At 47.2% G+C, this 23390-nt stretch overlaps 1 protein-coding gene across 2 annotated transcripts in view; it reads left to right on the plus strand.

Annotated features, from left to right (window-relative positions):
* The first annotated feature begins 2377 nt into the window (after positions 1-2377).
* Positions 2378-23390, plus strand: part of TSGA13 (testis specific 13) — a 45940-nt gene continuing 24927 nt past the window's right edge. Inside the window, exons 1-2 of one of the 2 annotated variants that reach the window (XM_084811680.1) lie at positions 2378-2589; positions 20721-20793. In XM_084811680.1, the coding sequence (XP_084667806.1) occupies positions 20737-20793 (57 nt within the window). In that variant the 5' untranslated portion in view covers positions 2378-2589; positions 20721-20736. Of the gene's footprint in view, positions 2590-20668; positions 20794-23390 lie in introns of those variants that run through there. The other variant, XM_084811679.1, reaches the window with a different exon arrangement.

Below are 23390 nucleotides of genomic sequence, written 5' to 3' on the forward strand. Positions count from 1 at the left end.
CCTGTTCTCTCTGGAATGTACGGTATCTGTTTGTGTATTTACAAAAATTGTATAAATTACACTCACACACACACAAGCTCCCAGGGTAGCTTCCATCAATAAAAACAACAGAACACGAAGTTAACAGTAAAGATTTCAAACGGCAAGGACAGTAATAAAAACATATATGAGACAAAAAGCAGGCTGAAAGACAGATTCAGTGGATGTCCAAAAAAGGTGTGTGGGAAAATTAAAAGTGCCTGGCACTGAAAGGAGATAAGAATAGGTGCTGGAGACAAAAAGGATGATTCACTAAGCACTCTAAAATCTGAAACATTTTACCCTGCCCTTTAGAAATAAGTTTTTGTGGGTTTTTGTTGCTCCATCTCATCTCTGTCTGTCTGTCTGTCTGTCTGTCTGTCTGTCTGTCTCTCTATGGAGAGAGAGTCTGGGGAGAGGGTCGGAGTTGGATAGGAAAAAGTTAATGTTGCCAGAAATGTTATATTAATAGTTTTTTAAAAACAGCTATACCCAAGGCCAGCTCAAGTAGCATCACTTCAGCTATGCCCTGTTTGCCATATGCCCTTGGGCCGGGAGCACCCTTGATGTTTATACATCCAGGCACAATGGACAGGGTGAGCTTTCATGAACTAGAATCCACTTCGTCAGACACATGAACACCAGGAACTTGGCTGGGTATGAAAGAACCTGGGATGACTTCTGTTGACATTTGTGAGCAATCCTATTGCGATTTGAGAAGGTCAAGGAAGCTGATTCTTAGAAGACAGAGCAATTCTGGGAAGTCAGAGTGTGACTGCTGAAAATATCTGAGGGTGTCTCATGCCATTTCCATGATGTTAATCAGTAAATTCTCCACATTGGGAATGTTCAGTGTGGAAAGTATTCTCAGGTTTTGGAAGACTTAAAACTTGTGTACCGTGTGTGTGTGTGAGTGTGTAAGGAAACAACAACAGCCCACCATGTGAATTTGGGGAGAATAGGAAGAGGATGGTGGTGGTGGCGGCAGCGGCAGGCAGGGAAGAGAAGACAGCGACCCATCCTCTCACCTGGCTGATGGTACAAGACATATAACAATAAGCCCCTCTGTCCCATGTTGTCCTCCGCTCTCTCTGCCATTTCCTTCAGTCACTGATATATATGAAGTTTTGTGTCCTACATATTCAACCATTTGCAATTATCGCTTTCACGTTTTCTAATTTGCCTATTATGGTTATATATATATGGGCCATGGTGGCTTAGTGGTTAAGACGCTGAACTGCAGACTGGAAGGTCGGCAGGTCAGCAGTTCGAGACCCGAGTGCTGCGTGATGGAGTGAGCTCCCGTCTTCAGTCCCAGCTCCTGCCAACCTAGCAGTTCAAAAGCAAGAAATTGCAAGTAGATAAATAGGTACCGCCTCGGCGGGAAAGGTAACAGCGTTCCGTGCACCTGGGTGCTCAGTCATGCCGGCCACATGACCATGGAAGCGTCTTCGGACAGCGCTGGCTCTTCAGCTTAGAAATGGGGATGAGCACCGCACCCTAGAGTCGGACACGACTGGTTGGGGACACCTTTACCTTTACTTATATATGAGAGAAAGAAAGATGAGGGGGAGGTGAAAGGAAAGTGGGAATTTCAAAAGAAAAGAATGGAAGATGAGAAAAAAATAAAATGGCGTGATGCTTATAGCAGAGAGAAGTGGGTGGTGCGTGAGAGAGGAACATGTCCTCTCTGCTTCTCAGTGCATTGACTTCTAAAAAAATTCTGCCAGACATTTTGGAATTTGTCTTTGCTCTCATTTTATGTGAACCAGCTGCAAGCTCTGAGAGATCAGTCACCCACTGATCCATATCAGGGGACGTGGTGGCTTTCCACCTCTGCAGTACAGTGAAACCCTTCTCAAGGCAGCGTACAAGATAAAAACCAAGTGAACACAATAAAAATAAATAAATACATATTCAATCAAAGTTCTATAAAAACAGAATGATCAATAAAACAAAAATTACCCATATAACCAGCAGCCCACGACACTACAGGAAGGCCAGTGAAAAGAAATGGGTCTTCAGAGTTTTCCTGAAGACCTGCAAAGAAGGGGCTGGATGAACCCTCAATGCAAGCTGGCTCTGGCGGTGTGGTGCCACCACCAATAAATCCCTTTCCTTGTATGCACCAGCCTAACTTCCCTTGGTGGCTGGCAAGTGAGATGGGCCTCGGTTGATGATCTCAGAGTGTGGCAGGCTGTTAATGGGAGAACTTGTCAACACTCTCCCTCCCACACACATTTACTGAACGTAAAGGTTCCAGGTATGGAATCTTGCCACACTTCCCATAACTGTCTCAACTGTCACTCATGTCGCTGGTTTGAATGTCCATCACAGGATCCTCCTCCCCAAAACAGGCAGAGTTGAGGTGCGGCCATTACATCAGCTGTCCACCAATGAAATATCTCTCTTGTTGGGTGCTTTGGTGTGTATTGGCACTGAAAATGCCTACTGAGGCACACAGAGCTCTGACTCGCACACCTCCCAAAGTTCTGCCACAAGCAGCCAAGTTCTACTGCTCACCTGACAGAAGCTGCCCCACCAACTGCAACCCAACTCCCACATCTCCAGGTGACTCTATATGTTATTATTGTGATGTGATCTGAGTGTCCATGTTGCTAGCTGCTGCAAAAGCCAAGCAGTTTGGGCAGTGTCTTGGTGGGAGACTGCCAGACGGGTGTTGCTAGCCTTGGGCTCACCGAGCCCTGGCCCTGCATCTATTTTCTGGTGGTGGGGTGGGGGTGTCCTTCCTTTCCCACATGCTGCAGCGTGCGTGTGCGCGCACACACACCAATCTTCTCCTGCATGGCAATTAAGATTAGGGAAAAAAACCCTTTTTCCATTGGGCCAGGGTGCAAATTAATTGAAAATTGTATTTTATTTGAGATGATTTGGATGAGAAATGTATTGGCTGGCTTTGCTTCCTATGAAATTTAAATAAATCCTAGTAACTATTTCTAAAGATGCATACATAAATATAAATTAGCATATGCAGCTTTGTGTCCTACAGGCCTAAGCCTCGAATCTTTAAATAGCCTAGCAACACCCCTGCTGCAGGGGCTTCCACAGAAGCTGTTCCGAGTTTTCCCAAAGGGAGAGTGGGAAATGAATCAATAAATGCTAGGGTTGAGCATTTGGCTAACCAAATAATGGTCAAGTATTTTTTTAAAGCATTAACTTTATTAGAATGATGAAAAAGATACTTTAATGATCAACAAGTCTGATAGGATGATAAAGTAATTCCACAGCCAAATGCTGTTATTGTGGAATAATGAGATTAACTTAAAACAATGTAATAAATTATTATAAAGTTAAACATGTTAGGTAAGGTTTCTATAAATCTGAACAGTTCACTGAATGGGTTTTCTCTTTTGCTTTTTAATCTTGAAATTCTAGCACTCTGAGATCATCAACAAATTCTGTAACCCCCAGTTATGACATTAAAAACAAAATGAAATAGAAATTAAACAAAGTGAAAGCAACTGTTTCAAGAGCAAAAGGATGTTTATAAAGGTTGTTGTATTAAGCGAAAAGCAGGCCAATTCCTCAAGCCCGGTCAGCACTGTGGCTTCATGGAATATTTGACCATAAGGTCCTGCCAAACTATCTGTCTGTCTATCTGTCCGTCCGTCTGTCTGCATTAGTAATACGTATATACCACTTAGGGCGCATCCTATGCATGTCTAGACAGAAAAAAAGTCCTACCACTCCCAGCATTCCCCAGCCAGCCATGCAAGCTGGGGAATGCTGGGAGTTGTAGGACTCTTTTCTGTCTAGAACAGCGGTCGCCAACCTTTATGGGACCAGGGACCGGTCCGTGGAAGACAATTTTTCCACAGACCGGGGGGGGGGGATGGGACCGGGCCGCAGTAGGGGTGCGGGAACCCCCTTACCTTGGGTCTGGGGGGGGAAATCCCTCCCTCCCCCCCCACTCCCCGAAATCCTCGCCGGCCCTGGACTCGCCGCGGAGCTGCCGGCTGGCTCCAGCCAGGGGAGGACTTCCGGCCGCTAGGCCGCAAATGGTGTCCACGTAGCAGACACCATTTACGTCCCTGTTCTTTGCAGTAGTGGGCTATTACTGCAAAGAACAGGGCCGGAGCCGGCTGGCAGCTCCATGGACTTGCCGTGGAGCGGAGCCGGCCAGGGCCGGCGAGGATTCTGGGGCGGGGGGGAGGGACGAATCGCCTCCCCCCCACGGACTCAAGGTAAGGGGGTGTTCCCACACCCCTACTGCGGCCCGGTCTCTAACAGGCCATGGATCAGTACCGGTCTGCGGCCCAGGGGTTGGGGACCCCTGGTCTAGAATCATAGAATAGTAAGGTTGGAAGGGGCCTCCAAGGCCATCGAGTCCAACCCCCTGCTCAATGCAGGAATCCAGGTCAGAGCATCCCTGGCAGATGGCTGTCCAGCCTCGTCTTGAAGGCCTCCAGTGTGGGAGAGCCCACCACCTCCCTAGGTCATGGGTTCCATGGTCGTATTGCTCTAACAGTCAGGAAGTTTTTCCTGGTGTTCAGCTGGAATCTGGCTTCCTGTCACTTGAGCCCATTGTTCCATGTCCTGCACTCTGGGAGGATCGAGAAGAGATCCTGGCCTTCCTCTCTGGGACGGCCTTTCAAGTACTTGAAGAACGCTATCATATCTCCCCTCAGTCTTCTCTTCTCAAGGCTAAGCATGCCCAGTTCTTTCAGTCTCTTTTCATAGGGCTTTGTTTCCAGTGCCCTCATCATCTTCTTTGCCCTCCTCTGAACCGTCTCCAGTTTGTCTGCATCCTTCTTAAAGTGTGGTGCCCAGAACTGGACACAGGACTCCAGATGGGGTCTAACCAGTGCTGAGTGGAGGGGAATTAGTACTTCACATGATTGGAAGCTATGCCTCTATTAATGCAGCCCAAAATGGCATTGGCCTTTTTTGCAGCCACATCACATTGTTGGCTCATATTCAGCTTGTGATCGACAACAATTCCAAGATCCTTCTCGCTTGTAGTGTTGTTGAGCCACGTATCCCCCATCTTGTAACTGTGCCTTTCGTTTCTTTTACCTAGGTGCAGACCTTGGCATTTATCCCTATTAATTTATGCCCCTTTGAATCCTACTATTCTATGATCTATGAAATCTCCTCAAGCACAAGCTTCAACTAAAAAGCATGCATTTTTCTTCTGCTGTTAACCCAATTCAGACCCTCAGGGATTGAAATCAAACATAACGGTTACACTTTTACCTCAGTTTTACCTCGGTTTCTTCACAGCGTCCCACAGCAGGGGCAGGGGCAGGGGCAGGGGTGGGCCTACCCCTCAGACTACTCCTCCCCACTGGCTGCAAACTGTATGGACTGCAAAACTATGTGCTGCTTAGGGACATTGCCACCTACTGACTGAAGTTAGTACTGCTGGCTTGAAACACAGGGACACGTTTAAATTAATTAGAGCGCAATCCTAGCCAGATAGGCGGCCGCCTCCAAACTCGGAGGCGACCGCCTATCTAATGCCGGGCAGGAGAAGCATGGAGGGGATCGTTCCCTCCGCACGCCTCTTGCCCTGCATTTTCGGCTAGACAGCTGATTGCTTTAACCGCTCCGCACTTCTCTTGCGAGCGTGGAGGATGGGCCTGTTCCGCGCTGTTAGAAAAAGTTCTTGCTTCTGGTTAAATGAGAGGCCAGGCAGGCGACAGTGGAGCCAACAAAGTTTTATTGATCGTTTTGCAAAACGGGTACAGAGCAGTCTGGACCCAGAGCGTAGCACGCCCAACCTTTTTATACCCACCCATAACGGCTCAGTATTTTTCCATCAGCTCTCTGCGCATGCTCCCGGCTTAAGCTGACTCATTGGTCATGTGGCATGCCTACATGACCGAGTCACTAGCTACTTATGGCATCCTTTTTATCTAACACTCCCCCCTTTAAGGCTTTACTCATGTCTCACAGCTTGGTTTTGGCGGTCCGAGTGCTTATCTGGTTGGTTCTGCTGTGTCGTATAATAGGAGCATTTGTTTTGACAAAGCAGTTTCAATCAATCTTTGGGACAGACCTCTGGCAAATGGGATGATGCAACAGCCAAACAGCACTAAGATTCCTTCTACCACTACCAATGAGATAAGGATGGAAGCCGCCAAATGCTTCCATTTGCCAAACCACTTTTCTAGCCAAATGGTGAGGGGGTTGTTTTTCGGCCAATTCCTCAGATAGGGTGGTGAGGCCTTGCAGTGCCTTTGCCACTGTGCCATCAGGAGCGGTGTTATTAGGGATGAAGGTGCAGCACCTTCCACCCAACATCACACACACCCCTCCTTTTTCTGCCAACATCATATCAAGAACATGCCAATTTCCCCAGGTCATTTGGCTAGTGGCGTCTAATTGCTCAGCTAAACCTTTCACGGCATCTCGTGTATAGTTTATGAATCGTTGTTGATTGTAATAGATGTAATTAATCCAATCCACGTTCTTATTTATGGTCGCCCACCAAAACAGGGTAGATTCAAATTTGCGGCTATCTGGTTTCGTCCCTTGAATTCATCTGGGACCCCCTTTGGGACTCCTATTGAATCTATATATATTTGACTGTCAAAGGGGGTTGTGCTACATCTTTGGCGATGGTGAGTGGGTTGCTGAGATGGGTGGAAGGTGATGGAGAAGGGGACCGCAAGCTGGACCAGTCCACAAATTCCAGACCAGTTTGAGGGAAGGGTCTCGAAGAGTCCTAAGCCTCCGCAATACCACCAGAGATCAGCACGGGGAATCGGCAGAGAATCATTAGCGAATGTGGTGATGCTGATTCAAGCCGAGAGGTTTCCTAATGAAATACTATCTTTCTCAAGGGCCCGAGAGATGCACCCAGTATGGTTCCATCCCTCTATGGAAGACACGGGAGGTACAACGCGGTCCTCCCTCTTAAGGGGGGGGGAAGTTTATTAAGGCTCTGGCAGCTTTTATCCCCCCATGCATTGGAGTGCTGGAACAGACGGATCATACAAGTGAAGGGGGAGGGCTGGTCCCAGCCTAAAGGGAAGGGCAATACCTTGGTGACAGATCTCCCAGCTGCACACACGAAACAATCAGATTTGTTCAAGGATTTGGCGGTGTACTTTACCCACTCTAACCATACATTGTCAGTATCTCTGGTCATTTGAAGCCCAAGCCGGACTTTCCAGGGGCAATCTTCTATCTCTGGGACCTTTATTAGGGGCGGTGGACGTGGGGCTTTTGTGGTTAACCCGGCTTGCTGCACAACTTGCTTGATGGTCTGATGGACCCACGGCGGGCTCCACTTATCTAATCCCCACTGCCCTCCCTTGGTGAGGCAAACTTTGCCCCCTAGTGATAACTGGCTTCTCCGACCACCAGTGTACTCGGTGTAGGGTTTGGTCAATTGTACCTCAAAAACCTTCTTTCCTAAGCAAGTGATAGACTTCATGAATTTATAGTATTCTGTCCCTAGAGAAGCTCTGAAGACTATTTTTCCCTCTTCTTGGCAACAAGATTGCTTTGATCCCATTACTCCATTGGTAAGCAATGCTAGGACCCACAGCCGCTCCATTTTCTTATTGATCTAACCGGGCCTTCAGCAGTCCCCTCTTTTTGGCTGTTGAAGGCTTCCCTTATCTAAGGCGGGATTGAGAGGACGGATTTTATTCTAGTCTCCCATTGAATGACAGCAAAATGTCCTATTAGTGATCTGACCCAATCGCTTGTCAGGGTATAGGATTTTCTGCCTCTATTACACAAATACCTTGATTGTCAATATGCAACCCCCCCCCCCCCCATGAATCTCAGGCTCGGCTGAGTCGGACCTTGGCTTTCCCCAAGTGTTGGAATTTGTAAATTACAGGCGATTGTGACTCCTGGGTGGTCTCTTTGCCTGTGTCCCTGGCAGCTTCCGGGTGAGTGCCAGGGAGCAGAGGGCTGTTGTTTCTGCCCGCGTCCCCCTGTTCTTTCTGGGTAACAGGAGGAGACAGGGGCCTCCGGAAAGGTTTTATCCGACTGCAGTGGGTCCACTTACTTGATCCTACAAGTTTTACACATAAGTGACTAGTAGGTCTCACTAAGTAAGGCCCTTCCCACCCCTCCTTTAGAGTTTCTTTATTCTACTTTTTCAGCAGCACCTCGTCCCCTGGTTGGAATTGGTGGATTGGTGCATCGAATGGTAGCCTCTGGAACGGCACAGAGTAGGCTCGTAGCTGTGAGAGAACAGACTGCAGAGTAGTTAATTGCCCCCTCAAGATTTGATCTCCCAGTTCCCATTTAACCTCTTCCCTTCTCCCGCAATGCACCCAGGGGGGAAAACCAAACATTAATTCAAAGGGAGAAAGTTTTATGCCCTTTCTGGGCATTCTTCGAACTTTTGTCAAGGTGAAGGGCAGGGCTTCGACCCACGTGAGCTTAACTCCTCTCTGGAGCTTAGTTAGAGTCTCTTTGAGGCTACAGTTGGCCCTTTCAACTTGGCCACTCGCTTGGGGTCTCCAGGGGCAATGGAGATGCCAATCTATCTCCAGGGCTTGGGCCAGTCCTTGGGTAATGGTGGAAGTGAAGTGCGAACCCTAGTCTGACTCGATAGATTCTGGCAAAGAAAACCGTGGTATTACCTCCTGCAATAATTTGGAGACTACAGTTTTTGCCTGGCAATTCTTACATGGGAATGCTTCTATCCATCCTGTCATTTGACACACAATGACGAGCAGATATCTGTAACCCCTGCAAGGTGGCATTTCAACAAAATCAATCTGGACCCTTTGGAAGGGATAATATGCCCGAGGCCTCCCCCCTTGGGGCGGAGGAGGCGGCTTTGCAGGGTTAGTTTTCTGGCAGGTTTCACAAGTTGATGCTAGCCAATGGGCGCGGACTGTCAGACCCGGGGAAACAAACAGTCTTTTACAGTACTCAATCATGGCTGAGGCTCCTGGATGTCCGAGCGAGTGGTGCACCTGTTCCAAGATGGCCTTCTGCAGGGTTTGTGGTAGGAGTAACCTTCTATCTGTCATCTGGATCCACGCGTCGGCCTGGGGATGTACTCCGTGTTCTCGCGCCATTTGCAGCTCAGAGGAGGAATATGTAGGTGGGTCCTCCTGCCCCGGTAGGACTAGAAATGCCCCTTGAGCTCCCTCTTGGGCTGCTCTCTTCACTGCCTCGTCTGCTTTTTGATTACCTCTCCTCCATTTGTCCTCCTTCTCTTTTCCGTGGGCTCAGACGTGGATGACGGCTACTTGCAGGGGCAGTTGAAGTGCATCTAGGAGATCTACTATTAGGCCCCCGTTGGCTACCGGGGACCCGTTAGCCGTGAGGAAGCCTCTTTCCTTCCATAACTGCCCATGGGCGTGTACGACAGCAAAGGCGTTTTTGCTATAAGTGTAGATATTAATTCGCTTTCCTTTTCCAGCTTGAAGCACTCTCGTCAGGGCCACCAATTCGACGGATTGGGTGGAGAAATGTGGTGGTAGCCATTCTTCATGTATGCTCCTGTCTTGAGTGACGACTGCCGCCCCTGTGTATCGCTTTCCGTTTAGCATGTAACTGGACCCGTCAGCAAACAAATCTTTGGCCCCTTCAATTGGCTAGTCCTCTAGGTCAGGTCGGCCTTTTGTATCTAAGTCCAGTATCTCGAGGCAATAATGATTGGGTGGTTCGGGCTTATCTGGGCCCTGGAGTATTTGTAATAGTGCGGCAATGTTAAAGCTGGAACAAGCCTTAAAAGTGAGGCTCTCATTCAGGAGTAGGCTTATCTCATATCTGGAGTGCCTGGCAGGGTTGAGGAATTTGCTTCCTCCTCCAGATCCCAAGATCTGTGGCACACCATGGGGGACCCAAATTTCAGTGGGTCCTCCCATCGTCATTTTCTCTGCCTCTGTGTTGATCAAGGCCGTGGCAGCCACAGCTCTAAGGCAGCTTGGCCAGCCCCTTGCTACAACATCTAGGACCTTGGAATAGTATCCCACGGGCCTCCAGGCCGGCCCTTTCTTCTGGCAGAGAACCCCTGAAGCTATCCCCTTATTTTCGTGTACATAGAACCTAAAGGGACGGTTGGGGTTCGGTATAGCCAGAGCGGGTGGATTTATAAGGGCAGCTTTGAGACTGAGAAAAGCCTTATTCATCTCTTTGGTCCATCTCCACTCCTTTAGTTTGTCTTTTTGCAGCACCTCATATAGTGGTCGCGCTATTTCTCCATACTCTGCGATCCATAATCGACAGCACCCAGTCAGTCCCAGGTAGGCCCGTAGTTCACGAGGAGAGGAGGGAGCGGGACAAGTGCAGATAACCTTGACCCTGTCTTGGCTCAAGCTTCATGTTCCTTTTATTAGTTGATATCCGAGAAACTTCATGACTTGCTGGACTAGCTGCACTTTGTCTCTGGATACCTTGTAGCCCCCTTCAGCCAGATGATTTAGAAGGGAGATTGACCCTTCTAAACATTCGTCCTTGGTACGGGATGAAATCAGGAGGTCATCACAATACTGCAAGAGATTTATCTCAGGGTGTCAGTGGACCCATGGCCCTAAATCTTTCTGAAGCTGTTGGCCAAAGACGACAGGCGATAGCTTAAGTCCCTGGGGAATCACTGTCCATGTTAATTGAACCTTCGCCTCGTCTTTTGGGTCCTCCCACTGAAAGGCAAATAATGGCCTCGAGTCTGGGTGTAGTGGGATACTGAAGAAAGTATCTTTCAGGTCTACGACGGTAAACCACTCATGGCTTTCTGGAATTTTTGTCAAGAGAGTATGTGGGTTTGGCACCACAGGATAGGGGGCTTCTATCTGCTGGTTAATGAGGTCTTGCACCAGTTGATATCTTTTCCCTTCCCCTTTGGGTACCGTGAGGATGGGGGTGTTGTAAGGGTACATTATCTTGATTAGGCGTCCCTCTTTTTGCAGTCTTGATATTATTGGCTGTAGTCCCATTTTTCCCTGTTGCGAGAGGGGGTACTGCTTCATATGAACTGGCCTGGCTCCTGGTTTAAGGGGTACACTGTAGGATGCGGCTGTCTTGGCGCGGGCCGCCCCTCCTTTTCTAGCCCAAACCAGGGGATTAACTCGGTTTTCTATCTGTTTCCATTCTTCCCTCTTCTCTGCATGGGGTTCTGGCATGGCGCTTAAGAGTGCCATCTGATAATTACTACTTTGCTGTTTGGGGAGCCGCACCTCCATCTTTCCATCTGGGGTAAATGCAATTTCAAGTTGGAGTTTAGCCAATAGGTCCCTCCCTAATAATGCCACCGGACAAGAGGTGGTGCAGATAAACACATGCTTTAAATGGGTGTTTCCAACCTTAGTGAGGAGTGGTCGGGACAAGGGCACCTGGGCGGCTCTCTCTTCAACGCCCATTATGGTGGTAGTCCCTCCTGGTGGTCGAGCAAGAGGAAGGACGGACAGGGCAGCCCCCGTGTCTATGAGGGCATCGTAAGGACAGCCCCCAACCTTAATTTTGACCATGGGGTCCCTTCTAGCCTCTGTTATGGCCAGGAGGGGGCCGGGCCCCGGTCCGTCCTAGTCCTTCCTAACATGGAGGACTGCTTGGGCTCCTCCCTCGGCGTCATCCCTCTCTTTTCGTTTTAACGCTTCACATTCACGTTTCCAGTGTCCAGTTTTCTTGCAGAAGGCACACTGGTCCTTTCCGAGGGGAGGCCCCTTTCTCCTTCCTTTCCCTCTCCTTCCTTCCTCTTTCTTCTCTTCCTCCCCTTTAAACACAGCTGCAATAAGCTTCGCCTGTCGCTTTTTGCGCACTTTCTCTTCTTATTTTTTACGTCTCTCATATACTTTTTGGGCCACTTCTACTAACACCCTCAGGTCCGGTGCCAGCCCTCCTTCGACTTTTTGCAACTTTTTTCTAATGTCTTTGCAACTATTACCCACGAACTGAGTCATGAGAATTCTCAAATTATTGGGGTTACTCAGGTCGATGTCTGTATATTTCCCAAAGGCTTCCCTCAACTTCTGAAGGAAGGCTGCGGGCGATTTGTTTTTATCTTGTTTTAATGTTAAAACCTTTTGTAAATTGGGGGCCTTTTGTGCAGCTTGCCTCATGCCCGCTGTCGGTGCCTTAAGAGGGGGTTCTCGGTCTCCCTTACAATGGTGTTGGTCCCTGAGCGTCTCCCTGCTGCCAGGGAGGGGAAGGCAGTATAAGTTAACCGCCTGTGGCCACTTCCCCACCACGGCCCCTAGGCTTGACACACGAGGACGTGCCCCAGAAGGCACGATCCAAGTCACGGCACCAAATTGTTAGAAAAAGTTCTTGCTTCTGGCTAAATGAGAGGCCAGGCAGGCGACAGTGGAGCCAACAAAGTTTTATTGATCATTTTGCAAAACGGGTAAAGAGCAGTCTGGACCTAGAGTGTAGCGCGCCCAACCTTTTTATACCCACCGATAATGGCTCAGTATTTTTCCATCAGCTCTCTGCGCATGCTCCTGGCTTAAGCTGACTCATTGGTCACATGGCATGCCTACGTGACCGAGTCACTAGCTACTTATGGCGGCCTTTTTATCTAACAGCACTGCCTCGGAGCAGCGCGGGAGTGGGGGGAGGTTGGTTTTCCAGGAACCAACCTTGGAGAGTAGGCTCCGAGTTTGGTTCACAGAAAACAAGATATCCTATGGCTGTCTAGCGGCCATAGGATTGCTCCCTTAATGCATTAAAAGTAACCCGAAGCTGCACACACCAAAGGTCCCCTTTGTACACATGCAAAGTTTCAGGTTATCTATGTTTCATGGTCTTGGCACTATGGTGCTGACAGACAGACAGACATCCTCTTTTATTATTATAGATTATGGTGTGTGTATTATGTTTTTTAAATGGTCTTAGCCACCTGAGATACTCTGTGATAAGAGTGGAAAGCCATAATAAAAATGTCATAATAAATAAAAAATAAAATAAAACTTGCCCGACTTACAGACATGGGGGAAAGGAGCTGGTTTTCCACTACATCAAGCACTATCCCTGAGACCTCTATTTTCTTTTTCCCCACCGTATCTACTCTCCTGGGCACCACTGAGGTGGTGCCACAACCTGCCTTGCACCTTGACACAGGTCACCAATGAATGGCGAAGGATCAGGGTATGACACGGCCCAACAGTGCCCAGAAATCTAGTCCTTCTTTTCAATCACATGAGGGGCTGGTTGGAGCCACTCACTCCAATGGAAGACACTAATGGCTGCATTTGCCACATGGTTGGTTGACCTTAGTCTCAAGGGTACAAGACAGCAGTGTCCGCTTGGACACCCCTTAACTTTCTTCCACAGAAGTGAATGGTAGCCATGTTGCAATGGAACATCAGGGAAAAGATGGCCTCTAGCCTGTTGGCTTTCCTCTCATTTCCCTTTTACCTCTCTTTGTCCTACTCATCTGGGACATGCATGCCAGCAGTGGGTGGAGCCATCACACACTCCCATACGCATGCCTTTCCCATACCTGTACCATTCATACACATCCACAGATACAACACATCCTCTCCGGTGCTGCAATTAAACTTAGGAGAAGCATCCCATTGGCTTTTGTCAAGTCTAATTGCCACTGGGGGTGGGGATATTCAGAGGGAGGGTCAGAGCAAATGGGGAGGGGAGGCTAACCCAGGTGGAACCCCTCCCCCAATAAATTAGACTTGAAAAAAAACCTCCTCATTTCCAGCAGTGGGAGGCTTAATTGAAGATCGATCTATCTATCTATCTATCTATCTATCTATCTATCTATCTATCTATCTATCTATCATCTATCTATCTATCTATCTAAAAAGGTAAAGGTGTCCCCAGTCGTGTCCGACTCTAGGGTGCGGTGCTCATCCCTGTTTCTAAGCCGAAGAGCCAGTGCTGTCCGAAGACGCTTCCGTGGTCATGTGGCCGGCATGACTGAACACCGAGGTGCACGGAACGCTGTTACCTTTCCCGCCGAGGCGGTACCTATTTATCTACTTGCAATTTCTTGCTTTTGAACTGCTAGGTTGGCAGAAGCTGGGATTGAAGACGGGAGCTCACTCCGTCACGCGGCACTCGGGTCTCGAACTGCTGACCTGCCGACCTTCCAGTCTGCAGTTCAGCGTCTTAACCACTAAGCCACCGCAGCCCCTATCTATCTATCTATCTATCTATCTATCTATCTATCTATCTATCTATCTATCTCTATCTATCATCTATCTATCTATCTATCTATCTATCTATCTATCAATCATCTAATTCTCTGGTTTTTATACTGTTGTCTCTCTAACAAGATTCCCCTCCATATGATGCTCCCTCATACAGAGGCCAAGAATTGTCTACTGTGATGGGCAAGCTAACCCTGTCCTAACCCTTCTGTCTCAAATCCATTAACTGGAGCTATCAGGACTTGAACCCAGGACCTTCTCTATGGGTTCTACCAATGAATGTTGGTCATTCTTGTAAGCTAGTATCCCCAACCTTCCCTCTAAAGGTTGTTTCCTTTAATCCCTCTAAAAAATCCCTCTAAATTTGTCCAGCCTTTGCCTGAGGCGAAGGACAAGAAGGCATGCACTGCCAATGCCCATTTAAGCCATCAAAGTTGGCCTTAAAAGAGGATTCACCAAATTCTAGGAATGGGTAAATCAGTCTATCTCCAGTCCATGTTACATTTGCATGGGTTTACCTATAAGTCCATTCCATTCCATTTCTGCATTAAACAGTATTAAAACACACACACGATTCACATTTAAGTACTTATTTTGGAACCTATTTTCTCTGAAAATATGCATTTCTAAATAGATTTTTTCTCAAAGTGCACATTTCTAAACCTATTTTGAGCCTGGTAGATGCATATCGGGTCAGCTCATGCTAGAATTGGTGAAGATCAGATACATCAGGCACACTTACCAAATTCAAGGAAGGCATGGCTATCAATGACTATTGGTCAGGACAGTTAATGGTAGCAAAATTCGGGTTTCCTCAGAACATTTTGATATATTTGAGCTCACCACACAAATCCCTAGTCATGACTTATTAGATCAATGTTTATTTATTTTAAAATATTTTTATGCTGCTCTTCATCAACAAATTCCTGGGCAATGTGCAGAATTAGTTAAAACAATTAAATTAGAATATTTAAACAACAAAACAGAGGGCATCTCTACACTAGCCTAAAATCCTGCATTTAAAACGGGGCTTTCTGCTTCCATTTTAAATGCAGGATCACAACTACTCCCTTTTTCATGTGCTTCCTTTCCTCCCACCCCCTTCCCCCTCCTTCTCCCTGTATCTGAGTCTTCCATTATCTTTCATTGATCTTGCTCCACCTCTTGCCACGTTTACTCTTTTCATGGAGGAAACTGAAGCGGAACACAACAGGGTAATTTGATAGCTAATTATCTGTGATCTATTTAAAAACGGAACAAAGGGCATTTAGTGCAGGAGACACCCTGGCGGTTCATGGCGTCATGTAAAGAGCCCGCAAACTTCCATAAAGGAGCAATCTCCATCGCAGGATAAAAGCTCAGTGTGAAGGAGCCCAGAGTGTCTACTCAGCACTACCCTGCAGTATGTGACTACCAGTCCTGTCAAAATAATGGCCTGGGAAGCCGTCATAATCCCCAGAACAATGAAGTCTCTTACAGTTCTAGAGCTCCAAGCAACCATGTTATGTTGCAATCAGACCCCCTGTATTGGAGGCATAATTATGCATAATTAGTTGCCCAAGAGGCGAGGTAGCAATAGCCATGTTTGCTTACTTAACAGGGCCAGTTTTCATATATGGTTGAGGCATTCTCCCCTCTGTTGATTTTTTTTTCCAGTGTTGCTTTTGCCCTGACATTATGGGTGGTCCTAGAGTAAAGAGTAAAGTTCATTTCAAAAGCAACTTGACAATGGCCAGTGTTTCTTGGTAAGTAGACTTCCATTGAGTACCCCTCTGGGAGAAGGCTGAGCATTTTCTGACATGGCAGTTTCTATCATCATGCAGGTGTTTCTGCCTGGGTTTAGAATCTCAGTGGAAGCCTTTCTGTTGACGCCAACGTTTGCCTGCCCGGTCAAGGAAGCCAAGAGGCGGCAGCAGGTTCCATTCCACAGGAATGCTGGCACGCCACTAGGAAAACAGAGTTAGTTGGTGTCCTTCTCCCCAAGCGGCAGACTCCCCATGGGTATCGACTAGACATTTGCCGTGCGCAAATGGCCTCTCAAAATTCTCCACCCTATTTGTGGGCAGAGAAATTCGGTCAACAATTTCACCAAATTTCTCCAGGGGGAGGAGAAATCCTCCAACACTTTCTCACAGGTGGGGCTCACCATTGACAGGGGTTATAGCACAACTTCTTTCTTTTCACCTAAGGGCTCTTGTTTTTTCGCACTGTCACTGCAAGTTACAACAGCATCAACCATCTTGGCAGCCTAGCCCCAATTTTGCATCCTCCACAATGCAGGTTTGAGGGGGACAGTGTTGCATCTAGCTCCAGAGAAGGGGTGGAACAGTGCTGTGCCAAAATCTGTCCTCCAAGGCTGTCTTGACATTAAAGAAAAAACCCGCTGTCCTCCCGTTGTGGAGCCTTTTCGCGTTTACCGCGGGCTCCCAGACAGCGACCATGTGATTGCTGAGAAGGGAAGTTTTTAATTTTCAAGGTTCCATAGAACCCAATGAAACAGTGCCATCTAGTGGCTGTTTTAATAGCGCAACAATCCGAGATAATTTTGATGCCTCATTTTCTCCAGATCTTTTAAACATGGAATAACTAGGATATACCCCTGGATATGTCCTGGAGGTTGACGACATCATGAAAAGGACCCACAAACATCTGTGAGTGAGCAATCTCAATAGCAGGATAAAAGCTCCGTGTGAAGAAGCCGCAATTTCCAGGAAGTTTTCTTCCCCCATGGAAGGGGCTTCCATTTTTCTGTCTCATCCTCGAGGCATATTATAATTTATTTTGAATTTATTTTGGTGGTGTTTTTGAGTGTACCTAATCCCTGCAAAGTGGCCAATGGTGCTGTGTGCGTTTATCCTTCTATTACCCTTCTCGCCACTGCTGTGCAGCCTCCCCGACTGCCTGCACTTCCTGATCTGCAAAAGCCCCATGTCTGGAATTACCTCATGATGTGTTCCCCTGGGTGAGAAGTGTGGGAAGCCAAAGAGGCTATAGGTGTCCAGAGATATGATTGTACAATGAAAGACAGGACATTCACACACACTCCTTGACACCTCATAAGTAAGTTAAACACAAGAATCCTGAACCCAACCCATGAGAATTTCCCTGTAATTTTCTTCTCCTTTGAATTTCTTTTCAAAAGCAATTTCTTTTCTATCAGACTGAATGAGAATGGTCTAAAAAAAGGTAGGAGAAATTTTCGACATGGCACTAGTAACTACAGGCAAAGCCCAACAGGGCTTCCTTGTGGCTCAACATCATCACCCCTTACTTTCCCTTTATATCCCCTCCTTCCCCCAAACCGAAAGTACTGTTTCAAACCTGGAGAAATGAAACCTAACTCAGGAAAATGAAACCAACCAGCGAAATGAAACTACTCCTCTCAGAGTTACCCCCTCCCAGCAAAAGCTCCCAGGCCTCTAGGCCTAACTTTTTCTTGCTTCTGTAGCCCTCAAGCCTTCACACCCCCATCTTGCACTTTAGCAACACCTAAGTCTGTTGAACTAGAGCTGGGGATGTCAGATAAATATGCAAAGGAATCAAATGAGTTTAGATGTTTATTAATCCGACCCACAGATTCCACAGCAGACCAGCTTTTCCTGAGCTACGTGGATTCCATGGACTTATGGACCTTTTCTTTTTTTTTTAACTTTCTGGAATTTTACACAAATTTAGTTGTAGAAAAATATGTTTGTTTTAAAATGGTGAAAAATGTGCATTTCCCCCATAGGTTGAAGCATGAAAATGTGCATTTTGGAGGGATTTGCACATTTGAAAGGCGGGGGGGGGGGATTTGTGCATTTTCACAAATGCAAATTTGCACAAATTCCAGAAACTGGAAAAAATCCCATTCTGCCAATGAGCGGACGACAGAACAAAAGGCAGCTGACAATCCACGACATGCAGGCAGAATGGATTTTACAAAATCCATACATCCCTAACTAGGGCTGAGCTGAAATTGCAGGACAGCTGTGGACACATTTGGAATTAAAAAAACAAAATGACAGCTCTCAGGGTAATTGCTGAAAGTCAAGAACATAAGAGCTGTGCTGGTTCAGACCAAGGGTCCATGTAGTCCAGTGGCCAACCAGCTGCCCACCGGAAACGCACAAGCTGTACAAGTTGGATAGAACCTCTAACACTGAGGTCTTGGTACATGGAACCGTGGCAGAAAAACAGTTACCAACTGCAATTAGCTAAAGGCAAAGTCAAAATATCTGTTTTTTATAAAATATGCCATGATTTTATTGTATATACAAATCAGGGACATGTGCAGCAATATTTGTTAAAGCCTTTCCTCAGATTATGGGAAAGAGACTAAATATAATTTGTTATTAGGCAGAACTGTAAAGAAAACCTCCCGGCAGCCAATGCACTCCGCCTATATTTTTGTCTGTAAAGTAAAGGGGGGAACTTCCCTCTGTCAACAACGAGATTTAAAGCTCATGTGTTTTTTGTTTGTCATCGGAAATTAAAAATAAATACATAAATAACAGCAATGTTGGCTGGCTGGGGGTGATGGGATTTGTAGTCCAACACACGTGGAGGGCACCAGGTTGGGAAAGGCTGGGTTAGGAAGTAGTTGGAGATTTCTCTAGAATGTAAGGAAGGGGTAGAGGGGAAGGTGACTCACCCCCACCCCTCACAAGCTGAGGCTGGGTCTTAAAGGGGGGCGTGGGGGTTAGAGAAAGAAAGTGCACTTTGTGGGAGAGAGAGAAAGCTGAAGACTGAGAAATCCTCTTGCCGTGCTGAGTAGAATCTGATGGGAGGAAGTGGATCTATTGCTTGCTAGGAGTTGCTTAAGCTGTTTGCCTCCATTGATGCTCCAATTCTATATTTCTATGTGAATCGAAAACTACAGAAACACCATCAGTCCCCAGCAATTTCTCCCTTAAAAAGAACCAGACCTGGGCAAGGACTGGCCCCGGAATGTCTCCCCGCTAGGGGAAGGGACATAGTGCAATGATAAAGCCCCTGCTTTGCCTGCAGAAGGCACCAGTTTCAATCCCCGGCATCCCCAGGTAGGGCTAGGAAAGAATCCTGCCTGCAATCCTGGAGAGCTGCTGCTGCCAGTCGGTGTCGACAATACTGGGCAAGATGGACCCAGGGTCTGACTCAGTACAAGGCAGCTTCCGATGTTCCTATGAAGGGTGTGTGAAGGCTGCTGGCTCCAATGTCAGTGGGGCGGCAAATCCGCTCCGGGTTTCGGTCAGAACCAGTCAGAACTCTGAAGGAGCTCTCCGAGGTGTGGAAGCATGAATTGCATGTCTGCTTCCTTGCTTTAAGACAGATGATATGATATTGAAATGTAAGGTTGATTATTAAATTTTAATATTGCTAATGTTATAGGTATAGTTTTTAAAGTAGAATGGGATCTGAAGGCTGTGTGTATTGGAGTTTAAATTTAACCCTTTAAAAAAGAAAAATAAAAGAATTTCTTTTCTTTTCCTTTCTTCTCCTTTTCGTTATTGTTGTGTCCTCCTGAGAATATTGTATTGTTGGGAAATTGTAGTTATTGATCAGGTTGTTAGTATTGTTTATTTCATTTATAAAGACAAAAATAAATAAAAAGTATTTTCAATGTCGGTGGGGCGGCGAATCTGCTCCGGGTTTCGGTCAGAACCAGTCAGAACTCTGAAGGAGCTCTCCAAGGTGCGGAAGCATGAATTGCATGTCTGCTTCCTTGCTTCAAGACAGATGATATATTAAAATGTAAGGTTGATTATTAAATTGTAATATTGCTAATGTTATAGGTATAGTTTTTAAAGTAGAATGGGATCTGAAGGCCGTGTGTACTGGAGTTTAAATTTAACCCTTTAAAAAAGAAAAATAAAAGAATTTCTTTTCTTTTCCTTTCTTCTCCTTTTCGTTATTGTTGTGTCCTCCTGAGAATATTGTATTGTTGGGAAATTGTAGTTATTGATCAGGTTGTTAGTATTGTTCATTTCATTTATAAAGACAAAAATAAATAAAAAGTATTTTCAATGTCGGTGGGGCGGCGAATCTGCTCCGGGTTTCGGTCAGAACCAGTCAGAACTCTGAAGGAGCTCTCCAAGGTGCGGAAGCATGAATTGCATGTCTGCTTCCTTGCTTCAAGACAGATGATATATTAAAATGTAAGGTTGATTATTAAATTGTAATATTGCTAATGTTATAGGTATAGTTTTTAAAGTAGAATGGGATCTGAAGCCCGTGTGTACTGGAGTTTAAGTTTAACCCTTTAAAAAAAGAAAAAGAAAAGAATTTCTTTTATTTTCTTTTCCTTTCCTTTCTTCTCCTTTTTGTTATTGTTGTGTCCTCCTGAGAATATTGTATTGTTGGGAAATTGTAGTTATTGATCAGGTTGTTAGTATTGTTTATTTCATTTATAAAGACAAAAATAAATAAAAAGTATTTTCAATGTCGGTGGGGCGGCGAATCCGCTCTGGGTATCGGTCAGAACCAGTCAGAACTCTAAAGGAGCTCTCCAAGGTGCAGAAGCACCTTGGAGAGCTCCTTTAGAGTTCTGACTGGTTCTGACTGACACCCGGAGTGGATTCTCCGCCCCACTGACATCGGAGCCACCAACCTCCACTGGTGTGATTGGACGGGGCGGGGCTTGTCAGATGTAACAATGACAGAATTGGGGGCACTCTCGTTTTTGCTCCCCAGGTGGATTTCGTTCAGAATGAGCAGTCACTTCTGCCTGAAGCATGAGGCGGATTACTCCTTCCACCCGAACCTGGTAAGCGGAGGCCAGCCGCTCCTGTCCCGTAACGTAAAGGGGCCGAAGGAAGGGAAAGGGGCTGCGCGGAAGAACCCGTCCGATCTGCCGTAGAGGTGGGCCGAGCGTGGTTTCCCTGGCCAGCTCATGACTCAGCCGGGCTTGACCCTGCGTTGTTGTCATACCGAAGAAGGGGAGCTCGATCAGGGACTAAATTGTGACTGAATGGTGGGAGGCAAAGAGCAGGGAGACGGCTATTGCCTTCACACCCGTCTCTGCTTGTGGGTTTCCCAGAGGCGTCTCGCTGGTCACTGGGAGCAGAGCCGGCTCCAGGCATGGGAGGCCCCCGGGCAAGACACCGTCAAGGGCCTCTCCGTCAGTGCATCTGCCACCTTCTTCCTGCCACTGTCACCAGCTGCCGTTGCCCCCCCCCTCTTTCTCATCACTGCTCCCACTTGCTTCCTTGACGGGCAGGGAGCCAGCGAGCCAGCGGGCAGGGGCATCTCCTGCTTCTCCTTCTCGCCCCTCCATTGCAGGAGCCATAGCAAGAGGCAGGTTGCAATGCTGAAGGGGAGCAGCAACTCCAGGGGGTTCTTGCCGGGGTCCCCTGACTGGGGCGTGAGCCCTTGGCAGGTGCCCATCCGTGCCTACCCTTGACACCGGCCCTGACTGTGAGAGGCAGGAGGGTGCCCTATATGGACCTTTAGGACAGGCCTGTTCTTGCATTCTCAGGTTCAGTTTGCATAGCCTAGGGGTGGGCTGCGTGGGGCCCCTGCCGCCCTTGCTACGGCCTACAGGCCATATGGGGCTCCTGCTGCCCCTGTGACAGTAAAACGTGCAGCAGCAGCGATGAAAAAATTGTCAAATTGTTGCGGATCTTCAGTAGCAAACCACCACAGAACACTAAAATGGCTGAATTTAGCTAAATTTGGCCATTGTGGCATTCTGTAGTGGTTTGCCACCAAAAATCAGTGGCAAATCAGCCATTTTTTTTTTGCTGCTAAATTCCACAGGGCAGTGGCAGGAGTGTGGCCTGTGCCCCCCCCAGGCATAGTGGCCCCCAGACCTCCCAAAGTTGCCCAACCCTGACATAGCCATCCGAAAGTGGAGAACTAGGAACATTTCCATTAAACTGTGAATTGAACGAATTTCTCTCCCATCCCTACCAGCACATCAGTTCACTGCTTTGGCCTGCTGCGTTATTCATTTCTAGCAATGTTGCTGCAGCACATTTAGCGTGTGCCGTAAGAGAAAAATTCAGTCATAAAAGGCTCCTGTGAGCCCCAAGCAGCCATCTAGTGGGGAGTCTTCCAGCGGCATCTGCACAAATCACTCCTCTGGCATTTATTTATTTATTTATTCATTCATTCATTCATTCATTCATTCATTCAATAATGTTCAAGGCCTTGCCAGCTTTTGGCCACTGCAGGGGTGAGAGGTGCGTTCTGCATGTGTGGGTGACTTGTGATTGGTTCACCCAATCACACCCAGAACAAAAATGTACCATCCCTCCAGTGGTGGGACAATGGGAAAGTGAGAAGGCCTTGAATAGAACTGAATTAATAAATATTCACTTTGGCTCATCCAATCACTCCCAATGCAGAGATTCAACAGTATCACTCATCCTCAGAAGAGAGTGCCCAATGCCCATTGCATCCATTTCTAAGTCCACTACTCTTCCAGTTAGACTTGGAGGCACACTCAGAACATATAGGAATATGGGGCAGGTACAGGAGAGAGTTCCAATGAGAGCTGGAAATGTTTACCGTTTAAAATTAGATTACTGCAATGTGCTCTATGTGGGGCGGCCCCTGAAGATGGTTTGGAAGCTGTAGCATGCCCAAAATGCAACGGCCAGATTGACAGGAGGGACCAGAAGGTCGAACATATAACAGCAATTCTGGCCTGCTTGCACTGGCTGCCTGTATGTTTCCAAGCCCAATTCAAGGTGCTGGTTTGACCTATAAAACCTTACATGGCTCGGGACCAAAATGCCTGGTGGAATGCTTCTCCCAGTACGGACCTACCTGTACACTATGGTTGTCTTCTGAGGTCCTCCTCCAAGTGCCTCTTCAGAGGGTAGTTTGGAGGATGGCAACAAGAGAGAAGGAATTTTCAATGGTGGCCCCCCAATTATGGAGCACTCTTCCCAGTGAAGTCCACCTGGCATCAACGTTGTCAATGCCTCCAGTGTGGGAGAGCCCACTACCTCCCTAGGTAATTGGTTCCATTGCCGTATTGCTCTAACAGTCAGGAAATTTTTCCTGATGTTCAGCCGGAATCTGGCTTCCTGTACCTTGAGTCCATGATTCCGTGTCCTGCACTCTGGGATGATCGAGAAGAGATCCTGGCCTTCCTCTCTGTGACAACCTTTCAAGGACTTGAAGAGCACTATCTTATCTCCCCTCACTCTTCTCTTCTCAAGGCTAAACATGTCCAGTTCTTTCAGTCTCTCTTCATAGGGCTTTGTTTCCAGTCCCCTGATCATCTTTGTTGCCCTCCTCTGAACCCTCTCCAGCTTGTTTGCATCCTTCTTCAAACTGGTGCCCAGAACTGGACACAGCACTCCAGATGAGGCTTAACCAGTGCTGAGTAGAGGGGAACTACTGTTTCCCGGG

The sequence above is a fragment of the Heloderma suspectum genome, chromosome 7, assembly GCF_057233095.1.
Source record: "Heloderma suspectum isolate Gila_16-S chromosome 7, 16-S_ref, whole genome shotgun sequence".
In the NCBI taxonomy this organism is placed as follows: domain Eukaryota; kingdom Metazoa; phylum Chordata; class Lepidosauria; order Squamata; family Helodermatidae; genus Heloderma; species Heloderma suspectum.